Here is a 26494-nt window from a genome sequence, read left to right as displayed (position 1 = left end):
AACAACTTTACATTAGGAAAAAAATCAAATAATCCATTTCATAAATCAGCAAACAGATGCTTCTAAGAAAATATAAATGGCCAAGAAATACATGAAAAAAAATGTTCATCATCATGAGCAATTAGGGAAATGCAAAGCAAAACCATACTGAGATCTAATCTCACACCAGTCAGAATAGCAGTCATGAAGAAGATGAATAATAAATGCTGGAGAGGATGTGGAGAAAAAGGAACACTTTTTTACTGTTGATAGGAATGTAAATTAGTACAACCACTATGAAAACCAGTAAAGAGACTCCTCAAAGACTAGGCATGGAGCCATCTTATGACCCAGCTGTATCACTCCTTGGCATTTATCCTGAAGAATTAAAACCAGCACCTACAGTGATACATGCACACCCATATTTGTAGCAGCACAATTTGAAATAGGCAAACTGTGGAACCAGTGTGGGTGGCCATCAACGGATGTAATGGATAAAGAAAATGGATACACCATGGAATTTTATTCAGCCATAAAGAAGAATATAATTATGTTATTTGCAGGAAAATGGATTGAACTAGAGACCATCATGTTAAGCAAAATAAACTCAGAAGGCTAAGGGTTGTTATGTTTTTTCTCATAGGGGAAGCTAGAGAGGAAAAGAAAAAGGAAGGCGGGGATGGATCTCCTGGAAATTTTTTAAAAAGGGGGGGAAGGGGCAGAGATCAGTAGAGAAAAGGGACCAAGAAATGGGCTGCGGGGGAGGGAGGGAAGAAGTGCTGGGGAGAGATATTATATTGTTACGTTGTGTGCACAAATGAATGTGTAAATCAACACACATTATTTTCTGTGGGGCTTTCCAGATATTGAGAAAGAAAATAAAAAGAAAGTAAAAGAAATTTACAGACTAGTGATCTTATAGATGGTTATTTCTTTACATGGCTAAAAGCAAACACTAAAATAAAAATGATGCCAAAACATTAGGATTCAGTTGACAATCATAAAGCCTAGATTCTCCTAGTCTCCTTAATATACTCCTGGGCTTTTTTTGTTGTTGTTGTTGTTGTTGTTGTTGTTGTTGTTGTTGTTGTTGTTGGGGATCAAACCCAGGGCCTCACATGTCAGGCCAAGTGCTCTGCCACTGACCCACATCCCCAGCCCATACTCCTGGACTGTAAAGTAACTTAAAGAAAAAGCACCCCTGGGAGACCCGAGCGTCTCTAGAAGGACTCTTGGGCCACAAGTAGATGTCAGGATCTTATGACCTAATACTGCTGAATAGAAACAGAATGTGCTGCAAATAGTGACCACCATGCCCCAGCACGGGCATGGCTTCATCTAGGACCTTTGCCAAATTAGCAGATTTATGAATCCGAGATCCCAGGAGAGAAGCTAGGCCTCAAATCCCAAGTCCTGTGGAACACCACCTAGGACCACACACTCCTGACTGTGGGTAAAGGTGACCCTGTCACCCCACCTGGGCCCTTTACACACCCTCCTGAATCTCCCCAGAGACCAGGTGACTGGCTGAGAGGTGTGGCTAGGACCTTGGAATCAGCTCTGGGGTCAAGAGGCTGGCCCCGAGGTTCACAGAGGTTCACCAACCCGGGGAAACAGGCTCCCAAGGGCTGCTCCGGCTCCGGCAGGCATCTCCCCAGTCCCCAGCTGTGACATCCACTTTAAGTGTTCTCTCTCCCTGGCCATCCCTCAGACAGGCCCTCCCACTGCCTCACCTTTGCCCTCTAATTGCCCTGATCTCATCCCAGCCTCCAGAGCCGTGTTTAAAGTCCACCTCTGGGGAGCACACAGATTGAGAGCGCCCGAGAGATAATCCCGTTCCTGTCCTGCTCACATCCGGCCGGTGGGCTGAGGACCTGGACTTCCCGGGACACGGCGGGGGCTGGAGAAGAGGACTCTACCTTTCTACCCGTCTAAGATGAAGCCAGCCGTCAGCTTCTTGGTTTTATGGCTCAGCCTGGGAGGGGGCCTGGCTCAGAGCGACCCCAGCCCCAAGGCCGAGGAGTCCTATTCCGACTGGGGCCTCCGGCACCTCCGGGGCAGCTTCGAGTCGGTCAACAGCTACTTTGATTCCTTTCTGGAGCTGCTGGGAGGGAAGAACGGAGTCTGTCAGTACAGGTGCCGATACGGTGAGTGGGCGGTTTCTCTTCCTGTAAAAGCCGTCAGGGGGACCCATCAGGGGGACCCATCAGCAGCCCCGACGGGCCGCAGTCGGTCACCCACTGTCCACCTCTTGGGTGGTGTTTGCAGATTGAGCAAGTAAAAATGCTGGACAGCCCGTGAGATCGGAAATTCAAATAAACAACGAATGTGTCAAGTGTGTCCCATGAAATATTTGAGATCTACTTCTCTGGAGAAATCATCTGTGGTTTATCTGGAACTCAAATTTCACTGAGCTTCCTGTATTTTATCAGGGAAACCTTCCCAGGGGCGGTCTTACTCTGCTTGTTGGGAGGCAGAAAAAGGCTGCAAGGAGTGGGAAGAGCGAGCTGAGGGTCTCTGAGGACTTCTCAGAGATGAAAACTCAAGCCGCAGCTTGGGAGGGAATTCTGCCAGGAAGTGAGACTTATTCTGTGGCTCTAAAAGCTTGGAAAAGATTCTGCCTTACCCTGCTGCAGTTCACACCTTCCTCTGGGCATCAATTTGCCAACTCTCCCAAAGTAGAGGTCCCTGCCCTGCTGCCCCAGTCAGCCACGGCAGCAGGGGTTAGGGAGGCTTGCTGCCCACCCGGGATTCCAGGTGCTGTTCCTCAAACCAAGCACCAGAAGCAGAATTGTGGGTCAGTGGGAGCTGCTACCCCTTTCTTGCCTCAGTTGCAAACAGGTTGAATGAAAGCCAGGGTACACATCAAGCTCCCCAAGAGGAGCCCCTGGGGCCAGTCCTCCCTTGGTTCTGCTCAGAAGTCAATCAATGCAAGGGAAACAGAATGTAGAGCCCTGGGCCTCCCACAGGTGAGGTGGTGTGATTTCATTAGTGGAGGAAAAATGTTTTTAAATGTGGTGCTGGGGATGGAACCCAGGCCTTGTGCTTGCTAAGTACAGCTCTACCACTGAGCTGTACTCTCAGCCTGAGAATGCTTTTGGAGTTGACAGTCTCATTAGTTTGATGGTGGCATTTATCCAGTGTTTCCCCATGGGATTCGAGTTGACAATGGCAAGCCAATAATTTAGCCCAGCAACAAAACAGGCTTGAGAAATATTCTCTCCAAACACTCAACAGATAAAACCCGGCATTCCAGAAACAAACAAAAAAGCTACATACTAGGATTCACCACTAGCAGGAGAGAAGGTTTCCTTACACACTTAAAGGTGACTGAGAGAGAATGGTTAACCATTGCTTCAGGACCCAAAGTTTTGTCGTAAAGAAGTTTTAACCATATAGTGACACAAGGGTTAAAAAGGACACTGCATTTCAGTGAAAATTTCACAGGCTAGCAGCCTGGTCTGTACATGGACCTACCTGGACCCTGAGCCACAGACTCATCCAGGGTGGGTTGAAAATGCAGAAGCCCGGTGTCTGGATTACACGGCCCAGTTTGTACTGATGAGACAGGAAAGGGTTAACTCATTCCAGGCATTTGAGCCAACACAGGTGTTTTCACTAATATCTGTGGCTTAGCAAATAGATAACAGCTTTTTTTTCTTTTCTTTAGGATATCTAGAACCAAACCCTCTTCTTTCTAACAAAATGGTATCAAAAGATTTTATCAAACTTTGGTGGCAGCCTCTAGCCTGCCTCGGCCCAGGTCAGCAGCAACTGGTGGGGGATGGGAACAGTCAACAGAGAGATAACAGAAGGCAAATAACCGCACTCACTCTGTGCAAAACAGAACCTGCTCAAGGAGAGGCCCGAAAGCCACTTAGGAAAACAGGGGTTTAAGCTTTGTTACCTTTGGAACCCCGGGGAGCTGAGGCCTGGGAGACTGTGCCCAAACAGGACAGAATATCTTCCCAAGTTGATTGTGAGTCAAGCAACAGGTAACACCCAATCACGGTGTCCCAGGTCCTTTTTAGTTTGCTTTGTGACATACCTCGTGCACAAGGCCTCTCTCTTTCTGAAGCGTGGTTCCCACGTTTGCGGCTGTCTGGACACTTCCCACACCCCCTGCCCCACGGCTCATTTAAACAGTTGGCCCCACCCCCTAACGTTTCTGGTTGGTGGGTGTGGCCAGATGGCATTTCTGAGGATTTGCACCTTAAGTGGTCCTGATGCTGCAGGTCCTGGGTCCACACGAAAAAAAAAAAAAAAAACTGCTTTAATAACTGAGTTCACCAGAAGGAACATTTTAGCAACAGTGTACCAGAAAAAGACACGTTATTTTTGATAGGTGCTTATCACTGTGTGAAGCACCTATCAGTGGTTCTCTATCAGGCTACACATTAGAATCAGCTGGGGAGGTGTTTTATTTTAAACGATCTGACACCAAACCAGTTAAATCAGAACTTCTGTGGGTTGGACTCAGACATGAGCATTTTAACTGGAGATTCGTTTTCAAGGTGACTAAAGGACAAGGTAAAAGAGCACACTATTCCAAGATGTCACTCTCAGACAATGTCGGCGGCTAGGTTAAACTATTTAAGCAGGTCAAGGTGGGTTTGTATTCTGGCAGCCCATTGTAGCTTGTTCACATAGCTTTCCACACTTCATGTAGTTAAAGCAATTCATTTCCATGTCAACACACAAAAATTGTACTTAAAGGACTGGGCTATAAATATGATGAGAGGCCTGGGGTTGTGGCTCAGAGGTAGAGCGCTTGCCTCGCACGTTGGAGACCCTAGGTTCAATTCTCAGCACCACATAAGAATAAATAAGTGAAATAAGGTATTGTGTCCAACTACAATTAAAAAATACATTTAAAAAAGATATGATGAGATTCAGTAGCATACACGGCACAGATAGTATTAAGGGGATCTATTATCAGTAGACAAGATCTCCTTGAGAATCATTTTTGAAAATATATATTTATTTTCTTACACCAGAGATATTCTGTTCCAGTAGGTCTGTGGTAGGACCTTGGAGCCCCACTTTTTTGGGGGGAGGGGTTGTGTTTGGGGTAGAACCCAGCACTCACACATCCTAGGCATGTGGTCTACCACTGAGCTGTACTTTTAACAGTGATCCTTGAATCAAACTTTGAGAAATTCTAGTAACAAATAATTAATGAGTTTGAATTTAGGGGGAAAATCCTATTGCTGGTTACTTTGGGCAATTTTCCTAACTCTTTTAATCTCAGCTTCCTCATATGTATTAAAAGAATATTAATAATATTACCTATCTCACAAGGTTATTGTGAGAATTAAAGATAGTATATAAGGAATTATTGGTATGTATGGAGAATGGTAGGTATCCAAAACATTTTATAAATATCATCAGAAAGACAGTAGCAAACAGGTTCACTGCATTCAGGTTCTTCCCCAAGTCCCAGTGGCTGAGCAGAATCCCCTCAGCTTCTGGGGAGAAGTGCCTTGAAGCAATGACAATTTCAATGTTCTCTGTCCTACAAAGGTCTCTGGAGAAGGGTGGTTGGAGCAGAGTTTCTGTGCCTTGTACATACTGTTCACACTGTCACACTTTAATAAAAGGACCTTGAGATGAATTCTTCTTAGATTTAGTTCTAAGGGGGAAAAAATCTTTAAAGTATCTTTAAACATCAATCTTTTTTTTGGTTGACAGATAGTGTCTACTTATGAAATACAATATGATGTTTTGATATATGAGTATTTTGTAGAAAGACTCAGTCAAGCTGATTAACATACTCATCCCCTCACCAACCTATTTTTTATGGTGAGAATATTAACAACCTGTTCTTTTCACAAGTTTGAGATCTACAGTACATCGTCATTAGCTGTGGTCATCATGATGGACCATAGATCACTAAACCATCCCTTCTGCATAAATGGAACTTTGTACCCTTTTATCAACATCTCCTTTGTCTCCATTCCTCCCTCCACCCCACTCCTGCAACCTCTGGTCACCTCCTTTCTACTCTGTTTCTATGAGATCAATTTTTATTTTTAGGTCACATACTAGGAAGATCATATACTGTTTGTCTTTCTAGCTTATTCCACTCAGTATAATGTCCTCCAGCTTCACACATGTTGTGAATAATGACAGGATTTCCTTTTATAAAGCTGAGGAGTATTTTATTATGCATATGCACCAATTTATTTTTTATCCAGTCATCTGTTGATGGATACTTTGTTAGCTTTCATATCTTGGCTATTGTGAATAAAACTGTAAGGAACATGGTAATTTTAATTCCTTTGGATATATACCAGTTGTAGGATTTCTGGATTATATGGTAGTTCAACTTTCAGTTTTCTGAGGAACCTCACCAATGGTGTACCTCCTCACCAACGTTTGGTATCCATTGTCTTTTCTATAATAGTCATTTTAAGTCCTTCGTTGTGGTTTTAGTTTGCCTTTCCCTGATGACTGGAGAGGCTGAGCATCTTTTCATGTACTTGTTGGCCATTCTTTTGAGAAGTGTCTGTTTATATCCTTTCCCATGCACAAGTCAGGTTATTTGTTTTCCTGCTCTCGTGTTGTTTGGATTCCTTTTACTATTTTGAATATTAGCTCCTTATCAGATGTAAGGCTTGCAAATATTTTCTCCCAATCTTCAGATTGTCTCTCCGTTCTGTTAATTGTTCCCTTTGCTGTCCAGAAGTTTTTTAGTTTGTTGCAAGTCAGCCTTTTTGTTTTGATTTTTAGAGACCGTTTTATCTGCTGAAATCTTACATTTTTATGAAGTGTGAGTTTGTATGTTTTAAAAGGAATGAATTCACAGCCTTCAACAGATTCTCCAGGGGATTCAAAGCCTTGGAAGCACATATATCGCCCCTGTGCTAAGGTGGCCAACCTCCCAGTTGGCTGAGGTTAGAGAGGTTGGAAGCTCCTGGGCTGGGGGGCCTTTCAGTACTAAACAGGGACAGCCCCAGGCAAAACAGGCCAAGTGGGTCACCCCACCTCCTGCAGTGGCTTAGTCCATTTTAGCGATGGAAACACAGAGTCCATTGTACCTGCTTTGATCTGTCAGTGTGTCAGGCTGAGTTCAAGTGCGTCTGGGGGCAGGAAGCACCTGAGGAGCTTCTTCACCAGCACCTCTGCGGGAACCAGCTGGGTGGGGAGAATGGATCTAGCCTTTTGGAAGGTCACAGTCACTACCCTTGACTTGGGACGGAAAGCCCTACAAGTTTTTACTGTTCAGTTCAGCGATGAAACTGAATGGAGCGAGGCTGGCCCAGGAGGCGATGCTCGTGGCTGGACCGAGAGCCCGGGTTTCATGGCTAACTCTGCCCCCACCCTCCCTCCTGTTTGTCTTTCAAGTCTTTATGGTGTTTCGCTTTATTCAGAAGGTTTTAAATTTTATGAGATCAAATCAAGTCTCTTTCTTTACAGCCTCTGAGTTCTAGTTCTTGATTACAAAACCATCCTCACTTTAAGATTATAACAGCAGCCATAGCTGTTATAACATAAGAGATGAATGTGGCTGTGTTCCAATCAAATTCCTTTATGGGCACTAACATTTGAATTTCATATAACTTTCACATGTCATAAAATATTATCCTTGTCTTGACTTTACCCCCCCAACTATTGAAAAATATAAAAACCACTTTGAGTTGGCAGGTTACATGAAACAGGCAGTGGCCTGGGCTTAGCCATCACTTGCCAACCCCAAAAGTAGCATTGCAAGTTGCCAGCCCACTGCTCCTGTAAACAGTCTGAGCCAGAAAATAAAAGCAGGTTGTGGATATAGCACATTATTGATGCTTAGACTTAAAGCATCAAGCTGTAAACTACTCAAACTATAATTTGAGGATCTGGTATATTATTTCTGCCTAGACTCAAACCATCCTCTTTTGTTTTTACACTAACAAGCTTCTCTCTTAAGTAGAATTCCTATAGTTAACATTAAATATTAACAGAAAATATTAAATATAATAAAAATAATCTTCACCACCTGCAGGCCAGATAGGAATTTCATTCCATTATCTTTTTTCTTTTTTTTTTGGGGGGGTGGCAGTTACTGGGGATTAAAGTCAGGGCACTTGACCACTGAGGCACATCCCCAGCCCTACTTTGTATTTTATTAAGAGACACTGAGGTACTTAGTGCCTCGTTTTTGCTGAGGTTGACTTTGAACTCACGATCCTCCTGCCTTAGCCTCCTGAGCTGCTGGTATTGCAGGCGTACGTCACCACACCTGGCTATTCCATTATCTTTCAGACTGTGATATTAGAGTTTTATCTGTGTGTTCTCAGGTGCAGAAAGACCGAGGGTAACCCAGGAAACTGTAGGAATGTGCTGCCAATGCCCTTTACTAGCAAAGCTATTAAAAAGACGTCACATTGTCAAATTTAGATATTTGTCTATCTGTTTAAATTTTTCTTCCTGCCTGGTGTGGCAGATCCTTCTGTAGTCCCAGCTACCTGGGAAGTTGAGGCAGGAGGATCACTTAAGCCCAGGAGTTAGAGGCCAGCCTGAACAACAATAATGAAACCCTGTCTTAAAAACAAAATAAAACAAACAACAACAACAACAAAAAAAAAAACTTAAGAATTTTCTTTCTGGTATCTATAAACACAGTATATGTAGACTATTTGTAAAAGAATAATCTGAAGAAAAATTTAAAACATTAAAATCACTGTAGTCTCACTTCTAAAAAATAATCACATTTAATTGTGTGGAGTGGTGTGGTTTTTTTCATGTGTGTAATTTGATTATAAATATTGCTTAATATACTCTACCTATTCCTCCAATCCCTGTGCCCCCTGCCCCACACGGTAAGCTAATGGCACTATCAATGGCAAATGACATTTCTCAAGAACTTTAACAGTACTACTGGGATGGCTGGTGGGCTGGCAGACTCCAGTATTAAGTTCATTACCAATAACAAGAAACACTGGATTGAAAAGAAACATCAAAAACAGTACACGCTCAAACTAGAATGAAGTAAAGGGAAATATTCAAGTCCCCAATACAAAGAGAATTAAAGCTGAGCTGGTGAACAGGAGACGTAGCTACTGTCCCCCTCAAGTTTTTTTAGTGGGGAACACAGGAGACACCACAGGACTTTATTGATCAACTGTAACCTTCACCTGTGAGATGGGGAAGCGGAACCCAACAGCCTGCAGGGAGCTGAGCGACTGAGTCACAGCCCAGTCTGTTTAAAAGGGATTACAGAGCTGGGCGTGGTGGTGCAGTCCTATAATCCCAGTGGCTAGGGAGGCTGAGGCAGGAGGATAGTGAGTTCAAAGCTAGCCTCAGCAAAGGCCAGGCGCTAAGCAACTCAATGTGATCCTGTCTCTAAATAAAAAAATATACATATATAGGGCTGGGGATGTGGCTCAGTGGTTGAGTGCTCCTGAGTTCAATCCCCAGTACCCCTCAACCCCTCAAAAAAGGGATTTTAAAAGCTCCACCCAGTGTTCCAAGGAAGCCTCCCATCTACCCAGGGCTGCAGGTGGAATAAAGAATACCTACAAAATGTCACCACCCCAGGCATGTCTGTGCACATGTGAGGAGTCTGAATTCATACAGAATGTAAAAGTGTCCCGGTGTGACCATGCCCAGCCAAGCAGTTAACATAAATACTGATGTCCCATCTACCTTGGCCCTCTCGGGCCCCAGAAGCATCAAGGAATACTCTCTAGTTGACCCAGGACACAGCGATTCCCCCAGAAAACCAAGCCTACTGAAAATGAGCTCCTATTAAAAAAATTATGCCCATGTGAGAGAATCTATAGACACTAAAAATATGAGACTTGGCATCCCAGGGATTGAAGATAATATTATAATAAGAACATTTGCAGTTATTAAAGAAATAGAAATTATGATTTTAATAGAATTCAATGAAAATGAACACACAAATTTAAAAGAATCAAATAGTACTCTTAAGAAATGAAAGTTATAGTTTTTAAAAGAAAAATCTCAGTGGATGAGTTAAATAGCAGGATTAGCCAATTTAAAGAAAATTAGTCAAACGGAAAAAGCATTTCATGAAGATTGCCAATGCACAGAGAAGAAATGAAAGTACATATACGAAAAAGATGAAGACTATGAAAAAGAAATTAAGACACCTGAAGGACAGGATGAAAAAGATTGAACATTCTGAATAAGAGGCCCTAGAGGTCTATACCTAAAGGACTTAAAATCAGCACACTACAGTGACACAGTCACATCAATGTTTATAGCAGCTCAATTCACAGTAGCTAGACTATGGAACCAACCTAGGTGTCCCTCAATAGATGAATGGATAAAGAAAATGTAGTATATATACTTAATGGAATATTACTCAGCTTTAAAGAGAAGTGAAATTATGGTATTTGCCAGTAAATGGTTGGAGTTGGAGAACATCATGCTAAGCGAAATAAGCCAATCCCACAAAACCAAAGGCCGAATGTTTTCTCTAATATGTGGATGCCAATTCACAATATTGAATTGTGGTCCTCTTCTTGTATTCTCATGTAGTAAAGAGAGGTGGGGGAGGTGGGGGCATGAGGGCCACTAGGGAAGAATATCATTACCTTAGATTAGGTAGAGGGAAGTGATGGGAGGGGAGCGGAGGGGATGTGGGGACAGGAAAGATAGTAGAATGAAACAGCCGTTATTACTGTCTGTATATATGTGACTGCATGACCAATATGATTCTGCAACATGTACACTCAGAAAAATGAGAAATTATATCCCATTTGTGTATGATATCTCAAAGTACATAAATGCATTCTATTGTCATGTATAACTAATTAAAACAAATATTTTTTAAAGAGAGGCCCAAGAGGAAAAACTAAATACAAAGAGAAAAAGAAAATATTTATGCTTGTGGTACAAATTTTCCAGAATTCAAAGACACTCAGGTCTTCAGATTGTTCCAAGCAGGATAAGGAGAAATACTCCACATCTAGGTTCACTATAGTGAAATTATGAGGCTGTAGGAAACTTGCAACCAGTGGGCTGGGGTTGTGGCTCAGTGGTAGAGCACTTGCCTAGCATGTGTGAGGTACTGGGTTCAATTCTCAGCACCACATAAAAACAAATAAATGAAACAAAGGTTCATCAACAACTAAAAAGAGAGAGAGAGAGAGAGAGAGAGAGAGAGAGAGAGAGAGAGAGAAAGAAAACTTGCAATCATTGTGCACTGCTGGTAAGAATAAAAAAATTATATTGTTTTTATGGAAAACAGTCTATTGTTTCCTCAAAAAGTTAAACAGAGACTTTACAAGCCAGGAATTCTGCACCATAGATCTATAACCCAAAGAATTGAAAACTGATATTTTTTAATATTCATTTTTTAGTTGTAGGTGGACACAATACCTTTATTTTATTTTTATGTGATGCTAAGGATCGAACCCAGTGCCTCACGCATGCTAGGTGAGCACTCTACCACTGAGCCACTACCCAGCCAGAAAACTAATATTTAAACAAAACTTTTACACAGTTTTTCATAGCAGCACTGTTCATAATGGCCAAGAGGTAGAAACAATCCAAATGTCCATTAATGAATTAATAAACTGTGGTAAATGTCATAAAATGGAATATTAGTCAACCATACTAATACATACAATATAGATGAACTTTGAAAACATTATGCTAAGTGAAAGAAGGCAGGCACAGAATATACATGTTCCATTTCATCTATTTGAAATATCAAGATAGATAAATCTGCCGTGTGTGATGGCACATGCCTGTCATCTCAGTGGCTCAGGAGGTTGAGGCAGGAGTGTCAGAAATTCCAAGTCAGCCTCAGTAACTAAGCAAGGCCCTTAGCAACTCAGCAAGACCTTGTCCTAAAATATACTTTTTAAAAAAAGGGGGTTGGGGAATGTGACTCAGTGGTAACTCCACCCCGACCTCCCCCTTCAATCCCTGGTACCAAAAAAAAAAAAAAAAAAAAAATCCACAGAGACAGAAAGCAGATTAGTGGTTTCCAGGGGTTGGGGACAGGGGCAAATGAGGCGTGTTATGGAGTGCATTTGTGTCCCTGTCCCTGACAAATTCATATGTTGAAACTCTAATTCCCAGTGGGGTTTTATTATGGGGCACAGCCTTTGGGAGGTAATGAGGTGTGGATGAGGTCTTGAGAGTGAGACCCCAAGATGGGATTAGTGTCCTTAGAAGAGAAAGTGGGCCTAGCTCTCTCTTTACTACATGAGAATACAACAAGAGGACCACAGCTATCCTCAAACCAGGAAGAGGCCCCCCTCAGACACTGAGTCTGCTGGCACCTGATCTTGAAATTCCCAGCCTCCAGATTTTTTTTTTTTAAGCATATAAAGCAGGGTTTATTTTAAAAAGGGGTAACAAAGACTTCTCCAGGGAGAAGTCCGAGGCTTCCTTTGTTCTCCTGCTCTCTTCCCCTCTCTCTCTCCTTCCTGCCCAGGCAATCAATGCTTGATGGCTCAGTGGGGTGGCCAGAAGGTGGGACAAGTGGGCTGAAGGGGACCGGACAGGATGGAGCAGCCCAGGACACATTAATTAACAACCTTGTAGCTCCCTGTAGGGAGAGGCAATTCCTAGGAGCAGGGGCAGGCTTTTTTTTTTTTCCCCCAAAATATTTATTCTTAAGTTTTAGGTGGACACAATATCTTTATTGTGGTGCCGTTCATGCTAGGTGAGCGCTCTACCACTGAGCCACAACCCCATTCCCAGGGCAGGTTCTTGTAAAGGGTGGAGGAAGGGCTCTTTCAATCCCTCAGGGGACAGTCTCCAACTTCCCAGACTCCCTCAAAATTGGCCTCCTTGATCCAACCCCAGCCTCCAGAATTTTGAGGAATAAATTTCTGTTGTTTAGGCCATCCAGTTTAAACTTTTATTTATTATGGTATTTTTATTATAGCACCCCAAATTGACTGAGAAAGGGAATGACAGCTTCATGGCTACAAGGTATCCTTTGGGAGTGAAGGAAATGTTTGGAATTACAGGCAATGGTTCTACAACGTTGTGAATGTAATGAATTGAATACTTTAAAATGTATTTTTGCCGGTTGCTGTGGTGCACGCCTGTAATCCCAGTGGCTCAGGAGGCTGAGACAGGAGGATCATGAGTTCAAAGCCAGCCTCAGCAATCGCAAGGTGCTAAACAGCTCAGTGAGACCCTGTCTCTAAATAAAACACAAAATAGGGGTGGGGATGTGGCTCAGTGGTTTAGTGCCCCTGAGTTCAATCCCTGGTACACCCCCCCCCAAAGAAATTTTTATGTTACATGATTTCATCTCAATAATAAATAGATTTCATCAAGAAAGTAGAAAACAAACAAACAAAAAAAAGATACCACACAGAATGGGAGAAAATGTTTGCAAATTATATATCTGAAAAGCTCTTGTTTACAATGTATATAAAGAATTCTGACAACTCAATAGTTAAAAGAAAAATAACACAATTATAGATTGGATAAAAGATTTGAATAAATATTTTTCCAAAGAAGATATGCTAATGGCCAATAAGAATATGAAAAAATGCTCAACATAATTAATCATTGGGGAGAAGCAAATAATTACCATGAAACACCACTTCATACCCACTAGGGTGGCCATTATCAAACAGATAGATAATAACAAGTGTTAGAATGTAGAGAAACTGAAACCCACACACATGGCTCATGGGAATGTAAAAGTGTAGCCACTGTGGAAAACAGTCTATTAGTAACTCAGAATGTTAAATAGTGACCTTATGACCAGCAGTCTCACACCTATGGAGAAAAGAAGTTTATGTCCACGCTAAAACCTGTATCTAAATATTTGTAGCAGTATTATTCATAATAACCCAAAGTGAAAACAACCTGAATGTCCATTAACTGAAGAATAATTAAACAATGTGGTCTGTCTATATAATGGAATAATTTTTGGCAATAAAAAGAAATGAGGTACTGAAACTGTCACGTGGATGAACCCTGAAAACATTATGTTAAGGGAAAGAATCTAGAAACAAAAGGCCATATTCTGTATGATGTAGTTTATGTGAGATGGCCAGATCATTTTTTTAAGAGAGAGAGAGAGAGAGAGAGAGAGAGAGAGAGAGAGAGAGAGAATTTTTTTAATATTTATTTTTTAGTTCTCGGCGGACACAACATCTCTGTTGGTATGTGGTGCTGAGGATCGAATCCGGGCCACACACATGCCAGGCGAGTGCCCTACTGCTTGAGCCACATCCCCAGCCCCAGAAGTCACAGTTTTTTTATAATCTTATCTTAGAAGCAACATACCTCCAACTCTGCCATATTCTCTTGGTCACACAAATTAATCCTGTGACAATACACAGGGTATGAACCCCAAAACATAGGGCTCATTGGGGACAACTTGGACCACAATCTTGGACATCTTGGACCTCATGTTGTACCATGGCATCAAATACCCAAGCATACTGTAGCAGGAACGGCTTATTGTCCCCTAATATCCATTCTTCCCTTTTCTGTAGTAATAAGATCCTCCTCTCAGTGTTCTGCTAGGTTCCTGGCTGTTTACATTGAATGAAGACTTCATTTCTTAGCCCACCTTTCCAACTAGGAGTTGCCATTTGATTAAGGTCTAGCCAAAGGGAAGTAGGAGGAAGTGACGTGTGTAATGTTCAAAAGTGTGTTTATTAAAGAGGAGAACTAGACCCTTCTAACTCCTTCCACCCTGTTGTTGTTCACATGGACATGGAGCGGGCAGTGAGGTGCCATCTTGGACAGGAGAGCCTGGACAACACACACTAAGGCTGGTAGACCAGAAATCTAGAAGCAGCCTGGATTTCAGAAAAGTACAGATATCCCATACTAGCCTGATTAGCCTTACTCTTGGATGACATTTTTTTAATATTTATTTTTTAGTGGTAGTCGGACACAATACCTTCACTTTATTTATTTATTCTTATGTGGTGCTGAGGATTGAACCCAGGGCCTCGCACTTGTTAGGCAAGTGCTCTACCACTGAGCTCCAGCCCCAGCCCGTGGATGAGATTTTCTATCTGTGTAAGGATCTAAATAATACAGGTATATAAGAGATAAAATGGATATATGGAGAAATTCATAATACTCTATTGAAGGACTAAAGGAAGAATTAAGTAAAGAGGGCAGTACTATGCTCATGTTTAGAAGACTGAATATCCTAAGAAGTCCATTGTCTCCAAATTAATCTATAAGTTCAATGGATTTTTAATCAAAATCTTGACAATATTTCTTATATGATTTATTAAGTTGACTCTTAAACTTCATATGCAAGAGTGAAGGTCCAAGAATAATCCTGACAATTTTGAGGACTATTAAGGAGGGAACAATTTAAAAGCACAGACTTATTATTTAAAAATTAGAATAGGAAGATTGGTGCAAAAGGGCTTCAACTGTACCCAAACCTGCACCCATGCCTTAATTTAAATAAGGTTGGCAAATGTGAATGTGTATTATGTTTATAATGCTGAGCAGATGAGTGTCTATTTCTCTGATTTTTTATTCAGTTTTGAAACATTTCATAAATATGTTTATGAACAATTTAAAATAAAAATACCTGGTGGAAGAACATTAAAGAAAACCAACCTACCTGTCATGTGCCTCACTCTGAGAATTCATTCTTATGGTGTTTGCTCAGTCTTGGGCTTAGTCTTGCATCTCCTAAAAAGAGTCAGAGACATGGCCAGGTGCAGTGGCCTGTAATCCCAGCCGCTCAGGAGGCTGAGACAGGAGGATCTCAAGTTCAAAGCCAGCCTCAGCAACTGAGCAAGACCCAAAGCAACTCAGTGAGACCCTTTCTCTAATAAAATATAAAATAGGGCTGGGGATGTGGCTCAGTGGTTGAGTGCCCCAGAGCTCAATCCCTGGTAACTCCCTACCCCCGCAAAGAGGCAGAGATGTAGTGAAACCTTTGGAGACAAACAGGAAATCTGAATTTATACCTATTTCCCGTACTTACTATATGATCTTAGATAAGTATGCAACTTTTTAATCTTCATTTTCCTTACTGGGATAATGGGTTAAAATGCTCATTGCAGATGATTGTCATGAGGTCACCTCAGGTCAAGGTTATTTTTACCTGTTATGATCACTACTGACACATGTGACAAAGCTTCTCTCTGCACATTTACAAGATCACAGAACAACTCAAAAGCCATGTAGGAGAAGCCAAGAAAGTCAGAACTTTAAGACTTCTGGGGGCTGGGGTTGTGGCTCAGCGGTAGAGCGTTTGCTGAGCATGTTCGAGGCACGTGGGTTCTATCCTCAGTACCACATAAAAATAAATAAATAAAATGAAGGCATTGTGTCCAACTACAACTAAAAAAAATATTTTAAAAAAAAGACTGTTTCTGCTTTGTTCAATGATTCAAATGCCTAAAATATTGCACTGGGTGTTTTCTTTGCTTTTTGATTAATATCATTTGGTTTATTTTTATGGAATCTTACTAAACTTCTTCAACTCAGTCTTTTTTTTGGTACTGAGGATTGAACTTAACCACTGAGCCACATACCCAGCCCATTTTTATATTTTACTTAGAGACAGGGTCTCACTGAGTTGCTCAGGGCCTCTCTAAGCTTCTGGGGCTGGCTTTGAACTCACGAACCTCCTGCCCCAGCTCCTGAGCCTCTGGGATTACAGGCATGTGCCACTGCTCCTGGCCTCAAGTTAGTCTTTTTGTTTTCAATACTTATTTTTTAGCTGTAGTTGGACACAATACCTTTATTTTACTTATTTTTTATATGGTGCTGAGAGAATCAAACCCAGGGCCTCACACGTGCTAGGTGAGTGCTCTACCACTGAGCCACAACCCCAGCCCATCAAGTCAGTCTTAAATGCTTTTGCAATACTGTTAAAATTCTGATTCCGTGAGCATGTGACCAGTTGGTGTTCCACTCATAAAGGCCTGTGGTTGTACAGCAGCCAGAGGAATTTGAAACCATGAAGTTAGCTTGCTTTTGCCTTATAAGCCTTCAACGTCATGTACTGGAGAAACATTAGAACTAAAAATTGCTATTAAATAAGTGCTCATAAAATTCTTTGGGATTAGCAGAGAATTTTTCTGAAGGTTCTTCTTTTATGACATCATCCTTGTCATCACCTATTTAATATGAATATCTGGTGAGGAACGATGACTTTTAAAGGAAAAACAGAATATGCTTTTAGAAAATCTTTACCTAAGGAATGTTCCCAAATATTTGATTTCTAAATATTTCTTCCTGCTTCTTTCCTCTCTTGCCCCTGCTAGGAAAGGCACCAATGCCCAGACCTGGCTACAAACCCCAGGAGCCCAACGGCTGCAGCTCCTATTTCCTGGGTCTCAAGGTACCAGAAAGTGTATGTACTGACTGCATTACATCTTGGTTGGTTGGGTTTAACTAAGAGTAATCCAAGAGTTATCGCTGATGGAAGTGATCATTTATGAAGTCTCACTGGGCAACATAATTAGGTATTTTTAATTAGATCTGGGGGAAGGGAGAAAATTCTCAAAGAAGATATCTGATTTTCTTATCTCAGAGGTAACTGTCCCTCAGGTAAGCCTCTGATAGTGGATTAGAACTTTGAAATCACCACTGAAAACATTATCCCACACTTGGGGTATCAAAACATCATTTAAAATAGATCTGATAAGTTTGAGTTATTTAAATTTAATTAATGAGCCATTTCAGTGATGTCCTGGTACTGCTACTGAGAGCTGGTTATTTTAATTACATCAGTCTGACTTTTGCAAGCCGCTAATTTCACATTGATAGTGTCAACTCAGCTATGTTTGGAATATTGACATCAAAGAAATGTGCAGTTGTGCCCCCAGCTGCTTGCTAAATGTTTATTAGGACACCACTGATTCTTTCACAAACTGTCGCCCCCCCCCCCATGTTTCCTTTTAGACTTTTTAGGAGCTCTTCTACCTTCTTTATTATAGAAGAGGAAGTTCATGTAAAATGTAGCTAGAGGGATTTCCTAATAAACTGAGTTTGCATTGTGTCTTAATAAGGCCACACTTTATTTTTCTACTGACTTAAAGATTTTACTTTGCAATAATTTTCTTTCTTTTCTTTCTTTCTTTTTCTTTTTTTTTGGTAGTGGGGATTGAACTCAGGGACACTTAACCACTAAACCACATCCCCAGATCTTTTTTGTATTTTATTTAGAGATAGGGTTTCACCGAGTTACTTAGAGCCTCACTAAATTGCTGAGGCTGGCTTTGAACTCGTGATCCTGGGCCTCAGATTCCAGAGCTGCTGGGATTACAGGTGTGCACTACCACATCCAGCTCCTTTGCAATAATTTTCTAAGCAGCATAATGTTTATTCTTCTAATTAAAATGCTGCTCACCTGTGTGACATTTCATACAAATTATAAAAGAATCCCCTTTCCTCAATATGATTTTCATCTATATGTCAGAAGCACATCTTAATATACTGATTTTGTTAGAAAAAGAATTTTGACTGCCATTGACTACATTTTCTTTATAAACATATAAATCCATATGTCTTGGGGAAGGTGTCCCCTTAGATATCCATCCCTTCTGTCCTGCACAACCTGGGTGCCCAGCCTTGTCAACAACCATTAGAAAGTTATGAACACCAATGTTCTTAGAAATTTTCTTTGAAAATTCTTTCAAATACATATTTATATTACAGAAACCATGCATTTCTGGCTATCAATTTAATAGGTAGAAAATGAGTCCTGGTTATTTATAAAACTAACAACTAAAAAAACAAGCAGTATAACTCCTTGGTATTTATCCTAATAAATTAGTCTGCATATTTGATACATGCATACCCATGTTTATAGCAGCACAATTCAGAATAACAAAACTGTGAAACCAGCCTAGGTGTCTGTCAACTGATGAATGGATAAAGAGTTTTATTCGAATGTAAAGAAAAATAAAATTATGTCATTAACAGGAAGATGTACGAAATTAGAGACCATTATATTAAGCAAAATAAGCCAAATCTGAAGGTCAAGAGTCATATGTTTTCTCTCATAGGTGGAAACTAGTATAGGGAAAGAAAGGTGTGGGGTGGGGATCTCATAAAAATCTAAGGGAGATTAGTAGAGGAAAGGGACCAGGGAGTGGGAAGGGCTGGGGAGTGATATTGGCCAAAGTGGTACTGTTACATTGTGTGCATGTACGAATGTGTAACAACAAACCCCATCATCATATACAACTATAATGCACAAATTTGAAAGTGGAAAAAAATAACAAGTGGTATGCACTCTATTATTTAGAACTAGTTCAAGAACTGCAATTAAATCAAATTGAATGATGGTTACTAAAAGAACGATCAAGGCTTGCTGTCGGAGAAAAATGCCTGTTTATTGAGGAACAGCTCTGAATATTTATAGAGCCGGGGGTGGTTTGACAGTTGGCCTGGGGTGCTTTTTGATTGGTGGGTAAGGATCAGGAGAGCCAGCCGGGCTAGTCTGATTGGTGGGTAAGGATCAGGTGAGCCAGCAGGGCTAGTCTGATTGGTGGGTAAGGATCATGTGAGCCAGCAGGGCTCACCATTAGATGGCTCTTCTTGGGGGATGGGGAAGTTAGTCTTTGGAGCTGGGGTGACTCCCAACAGTTACTATAGTCATCTAATACACAGCTGCTTTATTATTTTTTTTTTTTATTTTTAGTTGGGGGGAGAGGGACTGAAAGAATGATCAAGGCTCGTTGCCGTTTATTGAGGAACAGCTCTGCATATTTATAAAGCTGGGGGTGGTTTGACAGTTATGACAGTTTAATGGTTGAAGGGTTTGACAGTTGGCATGCGGTGCTTTCTGATTGGTGGGTAAGGATCATGTGAGTCAGCAGGGCTAGTCTGATTGGTGGGTAAGGATCATGTGAGCCAGCAGGGCTAGTCTGATTGGTGGGTAAGGATCATGTGAGCCAGCAGGGCTCACCATTAGATGGCTCTTCTTGGGGGATGGGGAAGTTAGTCTTTGGAGCCAGGGTGACTCCCAACAGGGACAGCAAAATCCTTTACCTTAGGTATCAGATAATGGGAGTTTATCCAGAATTGTAGCATTCGGATCTTTGCCTCATCTAATGTGTTAGATTAACTCTTAATGTGATAACATTTTTCAGCTTAAAAGGGCATTTTTAATGGCTAAAGTCCTTGTGCTGTATTAGATATAGAAAATGGAATAAAGATTCAAATAAGAGAACATTTGGGCTGAGGTTATAGCTCAGTGACAGAGCACTTGCTTGGCAGGTGTGAGGCACTGGGCTAAATTCTCAGCACCACATATAAATAAATAAATAAATAAATAAATGTATTGTGTCCATCTACAACTAAAAATATTTTTAATTTTTTTGTTTGTTTTGTTTTTTGGTGCTGGGGATCAAACCCAGAGCCTTGTGCATGCAAGGCAAGCACTCTACTAACTGAGCTATATCCCCAGCTCCTTAATTTTTAACATTTAAATATAACTTAGAGGAAAGGATCTATAATCACTGGATATTCACTCCTCACCCATACCCTGGAGCCAGATTTACTCAGCTCCCATCCAAGTCCAAGTCTAATTTATTAGAAAAACTGCAAAAGATTCTGAAATGCTCCACTTACATCAAGATACACTTTTCCCGATCCTTTATACATCACAGAGTGATTACTCTTCTTAGGTCACATTTTTAATCATGTCTCCTCCTTGCTCAAGATTCCTTATCAAATCTAACTAGTTACTTTGGAAGTCCAGGCTATCCATCAACTTGACCTTATTCCTAATTAAAAAAAAAAATTTTGTTTTGTTTTATTTTGTGGTGCTGAGGATCAAACTCAGGGCCTAACACATAGTAGGCAAGTGCTCTAGTACTGAACTACCCTACCAGTCTGAAAAAGGTTTTTAAATATACATGCACCCATATACGTGCACGTTATTGCCTGCTAAGATGTTTGAGACCTGAATTGATTTGCTCTCATATGATATGCTCATTTATCTATCTTCTGTATCCTAAGTCAGTCCTCATCTCTAAAAATCCTTTCTATCTTCTTTTAAAACCATCCAAAAATAAATTCCTTTTTCATAACTCTAAGAGTGGCATTCAGTGACCTTAGTTACTCAGTTTAGGCCACAACATTCAGAGTTGTTTATAGAACACTGTGTGTGTGTGTGTGTGTGTGTGTGTGTGTGTATGTGTTTACGTAATGTTATTGTTTGACCGCAGTCCACTTTGTTGTATGGGATGGGTCCCTGAGAAATACTGATGAGCTCTTTTTTTTTTTTCTGATTCACAAAGTTCCTTATTTTTTTTTTTGTTCTTTTTAGATATACATGACTCTAGAGCATATTTTGCCATATTATACATACATGGAGTATAATTTATTAGGAGCCCATTCTTGTGGTTGTATATGATGTGGCATTTCATTGGCTGATGATCTCTTGATGGAGGAATTTTTTAATACTTTCTTAGTCTTGGACTCCTTTTCTCAAGCACAATCTTAGATGGAAATGTTAACCTAAGTGTTTATGGAATTTGGAGGTCCAGTGACTCTGTGCTCTTGACTTTCCTTCTGGCTTCTATTTTCGTCACTGTAGCTGCCTGCAGGCTTGAAAATTACTGACATCTCAAGAGAAAAAGATAAAAAATGGGCCCAGCATTGTTTGTTAAACTAATAAATAATAATCCAAACCTAGCAGCCCGGGCCCCTCAGGCTGTCCTACCCGGCCACTGGAGTTTCTGAATCCATCTGAATATGTAACAGCATTTGAGAACTGGATCAGTCCCAAGCTGGGTGAGGTTTTCTAAGGTCTTTGGTCTAAACGTGGCACTTTTGTCCTTCTCTTTTTCTTCTTCCCTTTTATAGATGGACTTGGGCATTCCAGCCATGACCAAGTGCTGCAACCAGCTGGACGTCTGCTATGACACTTGCGGTGCCAACAAATATCGTTGCGATGCAAAATTCCGATGGTGCCTGCACTCGATCTGCTCTGACCTTAAGCGGAGCCTGGGCTTTGTCTCCAACGTGGAAGGTAGGTGTCTTAAGGACATTCACTGGTGACGGGGTTTTGATCTTGTTTCACACAGAGAGGTGGCCAGGGCTCATGGAGCTTGCTCTCTGGAACACAGGACCACGCAGGAAGAGTGAGGGAAGATTCTGGGCACTTGTTCACAAAAGTGCTTTGCTGTCCTGCCCAGGGGCTGCTGGCACTGCTCCTGGTGGCAGGACCACACCAGAGCCTTCCCAGAGAAATAAAAGTCTGCCCTTGAAGACAGGAGGAGGAGTTGCCCAACTGGCCTGGGATATCCATTCCACTGCTAAATAATTTTCCACATAAAGAGTCATGCTGCATAACAGGACCCCTCAATTTGCTTTAAGCCTATATATATATATATATATATATATATATATATATATATATATATTCAACAGGGTAGGAATTTTTTGAAAACTTTTTTTAGGAGTAAAGGCTTCTATGTGTTTTAGAATCATTATTTTTAAGTACTACTTAGCTACTCCGTTTCCAGCACTGACTCTGTGATTTTATTTCCCTAGTTTTAATCTCTCAGCTTCTGAAGCCAAGACATTATATCCAGGTATTATTATTTTATAGTTTTAGATGGTAAAGTTTGAAATGCAGGCTTATAAAGCTGGCCTCATACCACAGAGCATGCCAGCAGGAGAAAGACTCTTGGATCGATGTCTGGAGTGTAGTCCTAGATTGAAAGTGCAAGGACTTGAAACCGTGAATAATTAATTGGGCCCTGTAAAAGGGACAGTCACTCTAGCCTGCATCTGCTAAGGGTGAAAAGGAACCTGCTGTTAATCTCAGGTCCGGTCAAGTGACTCCTCCAAGCCATGTCCTATTAATTTTTTTCTCCTAAAAATATCTCCTTGAAATCCCACTTGCCTGGTTGCTGCAGATTAACCCAGTCTCTAAGTCCCTTCCAGTCTGTTCTATGCACTGGGAGCAGCACTATTTTTATAGCACGTGAATCTGATCATCTCAACATGTCCCCACCCTGCCTCTCCTGTTAAAGTCTTTCAGTAGTCTTCTCTTGATGGGTGGCACTTTCCTGTTCAGCCCTGGCTCACCTCCTCCACCAATACTTTGGATATTCAGGATTTCTCTCCTTACAGCTGCCACTGCAAACCACTTGAGTTGGTGACCCTAACCTTTCTGCCCCTGTGCTTGGAACACCCTGACCATCTATTTGTTGGTGGTGTTGAAACAGCTTTTTTAAGCTATAATTCATATACAACTCCCTCACTTAAATGCTTGTCGGTATTTTCACAGAATTATGCAATCAGCCCTACAACAAGTTTCAGAACATATTCATCACCCCAAAAAGGCACTTCATAGCTATTAGTGATCTCTCCCCAAACTGCTCAGCTCAGGGCAACCAAGAATCTACTCTATAGATTTGTTTATTCTATCATTTCATATAAGTGGAAGAAGGCAATATGCAGTCTTTCGTGACTGACTTCTTTCATTTGGCAAGGTTTATCCATGTTGTAGAAAGTATCAGTATTTAATTCTTTTTTAATTGCTGAGTAATATTTCATTGTATGGCTTTAACATTTAAAAAAAAATCCAGGGGGCTAGGGATGTGGCTCAAGCAGTAGCGCGCTTGCCTGGCATGCGTGCGGCCCGGGTTCGATCCTCAGCACCACATACAAACGAAGATGTGTCCGCCAAGAACTAAAAAAAATAAATAAATATTAAGAATTTTAAAAAAAATCCATTTACCCATCAAATGATATTTGGGTTATTTCCATCTTTTGGCTAAACTACTGCTGCTATGAACATTGATGTACAAGCTTTTGTGGGGAACTATGTTTTCATTTCTCTTGGGAATATAACTAAGAGAGAAATTGCTGGGTAATATAGTAATTCTATGTTTAATTATTTGAAGAATTGCCAACTGTTTCACCAAATAACCGCACCATTTTATACTCTCACCAGCAATGTATAAATGTTTGCATCTTCACCAACATTTGTTATTATCTGTTTTTTTTTTAAATTATAGACCATAGTGCTTGTGAAGTAGTATCTCATTGTAGGTTTTTTAAAATATTTTTTTAAGTTTTACATGGACACAATATCTTTATTTTGTTTATTTATTTTTATGTGGTACTGAGGATCGAACCCAGGGTCTCACACGTGCGAGGCGAATGCTCTATCACTGAGCCACAACCCAAGCCCTGGGTTTTTTTTTTTTAATATTTGTTTTTTGGTTAGACACAATACCTTTATTTTGTTTATTTATTTATTTTTTATGTGGTGTTGAGATCAACCCCAGGGCCTCGTGCATGCTAGGCGAGCGCTCTACCACTGAACCATAACCCCAGTACCTCATTGTGGTTTTGATTTGCATCTCGGTGGCAATTAATGATGTCAAGCATCTTTTTCTGTGCTTACTGACCACTGCTTATATGCTTAGGAGAACTGTCTATTCAGATCCTTTGACCCTTTGAAGTTGGGTTATTAATCTTTGTATTATTGAGTTATAAAAGTTCTCCAAGTTCTTCTTCAACAGATACCATCTGCAAATATTTTCTCCTATTTTTTTCCCCTCATTTTCTTGATGGTATTATTTGCAGCACAGAAGTTTTAAATTTTGATTAAGTTCAACTTATTTATTTATTTTTCTTTAACCACTTGTACTTTGGTGTCCTGTGTAGTAATAAGGGTGCCTACCCAATGTCCAGAAGATTTACTGGTGTTTTCTTAGAGATTCATTGTTTTAGCTGTGGTCTGTGATCCAGTTTGAGTTAATATTTGTTTATGGCATGAGAAAAGGTCTGGCTTCATTCTTTTCTATGTGGACCTCCAGTTGTTAAAGCATCATTTGTTGAAAAGACTGTTCTTTCCCACATTAAATTGGTCTTTGCACTCTGACAAAAATCAAATGATAATAAATGTAAGGACTTATTTCTAGACTTTTAATTCTATTCCATTGATCCATGTCAGTGCCACTCTGTCATTATTACTATATGATTGTAATAAATTCCACAATCAAGATTCATGCAAGTTGAAGCATGTATCAGGACTTCATTTCCCTGATCATTCTTAAAGTTGAAACTTGCTCTGAGATGCCTTCCCTCAGAACCCTTGACCCCAAAAGATTAGAGACCTTTGCTGTGGGCTCCCATACTGCCTTGGGGTTACTTTCATCATGGTGGAGTGGAACTCTCTGTGGACCTGCCCATCCTGTCTACCTCTTGGTGAGGTCCTTGAGTTGGGGATGATACCTTTTGTCTGTGTATCCCTGGCCCCTAAGAGAGTGGCTGACAGACATGTCATGCACTCAAGTGTTTTTCAGTAGGAGAATGATTGAACTTACTTGAACAGGGAAAGCTACAGGAAACAGTGGCAGTGTTATCTGAGGGAGTATCTTGGGAAACAGTGCACGTAGTGGCACTGGAGATTCTGATTACTAACACCTCAAAGTGTTTTCTGCTTTATTGGAATGGATGGTTGTTTTTCTAAAACAAGTCTCTCTTAAATGTATGCTTTTCCTTTTAATTCTGTATTCAGATGACTGCCCCCACTTTGACATGAAGCCCAGAGAGTATCATGTCATCTTTGAAAATACACTGTACCCCTCACAATGATACCACTAGGGATAGTCCTCCGTGTTCACCTTTATATTTCTCTTCATCTTTTTCAAGTAGCCTGTGATTCTCTGGCTGACACCGTGTTCAATACTGTATGGACCTTGGGCTGCCGGCCCTTTATGAATAGCCAACGGGCAGCTTGCATCTGCGCAGAAGAGGAGAAAGAAGAATTATGAGCATGAGCTGATCCCTCCCTGGTTCTGAGTGACCCCACAGCTGTCAAGTCTCAGAGATGCTGATGTGGTAGATGTTTGTCAGCCTTTCTCCCACCAGTTTGGATACCATAAAGCAGGAGAAAGGAAAACAGCAAGTTGAATCACTCGAGGAAAATTGAGAAAGAGATGTGGAGAGACTGAAAACTGTTCTTCACTTGAACTCTGATCTCCCAGCCAAGGCACGGGTGCCTGGGAATTCAGTTCTTAGCTTAAAAATGAAACTACAAGCAAACCCTCCTATCCCTGGACCTGATCCTCACATTCCTAAGTGAAGTTTGGGGGAGTCCAACCAGTTGCAAAGCAATGACTTTCCTCTGGCCCATGCTTCAGTTGCCAGCCAGCACCTCACGTTTAATAAAGTGTACTTTTTAGAAAACTTGAAGAGATGAATGAATTCCATTATCACTTACCTTTCCATTTCACTTAGAAGAGAACAGAACCCATACCGGTAAGTTCCCCAATGACAACCATGATTTCCACTGGAGCCGAAGAGAGAAAAACAGGGGACGGGGTCAGAGGCTTACCTGATGAAGGCCAGCTGGAATTAGGGCTCTGAGGTGCCAGTTCTTCCTCCAAGGCCGCCCCTATTGGTATCCCCGGGTATTAAGTGCGGTGAGAGTCATGCTAAGTTCTGAGTTGCACTTGATAGAGCTAGAGGAAGTCCCTGTGACCTGCAGGAGTGAGCTAGCTCCCAGCTGTGACTGGATTAAAATCACACCAATAAAGACTCTCTGGCACTGCTGCCCACACACTGGCATTTTGCAAATGTTCCTCAGGTGATTGCAAATGCTCTAGCACTG

At 41.1% G+C, this 26494-nt stretch overlaps 1 protein-coding gene across 2 annotated transcripts; it reads left to right on the top strand.

Annotated features, from left to right (window-relative positions):
- The first annotated feature begins 1805 nt into the window (after positions 1-1805).
- Pla2g12b (phospholipase A2 group XIIB) lies at positions 1806-26025 on the top strand. 2 transcript variants are annotated; one of them, XM_026390250.2, is made up of 4 exons: positions 1806-2126; positions 17169-17257; positions 21724-21889; positions 25537-26025. In XM_026390250.2, exons 1-4 carry the CDS (start codon positions 1916-1918, stop codon positions 25653-25655), a joined length of 585 nt encoding a protein of 194 aa, XP_026246035.1. In that variant the 5' UTR covers positions 1806-1915; the 3' UTR covers positions 25656-26025. The 2 variants fall into 2 exon arrangements, with proteins under 2 accessions (XP_026246035.1, XP_026246033.1); XM_026390248.2 differs by having other exon boundaries at positions 25534-26025.
- The last annotated feature ends 469 nt before the right edge of the window (positions 26026-26494 follow it).

The sequence above is a fragment of the Urocitellus parryii genome, chromosome 5 (assembly GCF_045843805.1).
Source record: "Urocitellus parryii isolate mUroPar1 chromosome 5, mUroPar1.hap1, whole genome shotgun sequence".
Classification (NCBI taxonomy): domain Eukaryota; kingdom Metazoa; phylum Chordata; class Mammalia; order Rodentia; family Sciuridae; genus Urocitellus; species Urocitellus parryii.
The sequence above is the reverse complement of the archived record's forward strand: the minus strand, read 5'-3'. Positions and strand labels throughout refer to the sequence as shown.

Coding starts and splice junctions, on each gene's coding strand:
- Pla2g12b (XM_026390248.2), top strand. CDS start 1,916: ATGAAGCCAGCCGTCAGCTTCTTGGTTTTATGGCTCAGCCTGGGAGGG. Junction 2,127..17,168: donor TCAGTACAGGTGCCGATACG/GTGAGTGGGCGG, acceptor TGCCCCTGCTAG/GAAAGGCACCAATGCCCAGA. Junction 21,890..25,533: donor CTTTGTCTCCAACGTGGAAG/GTAGGTGTCTTA, acceptor ATCTTTTTCAAG/TAGCCTGTGATTCTCTGGCT.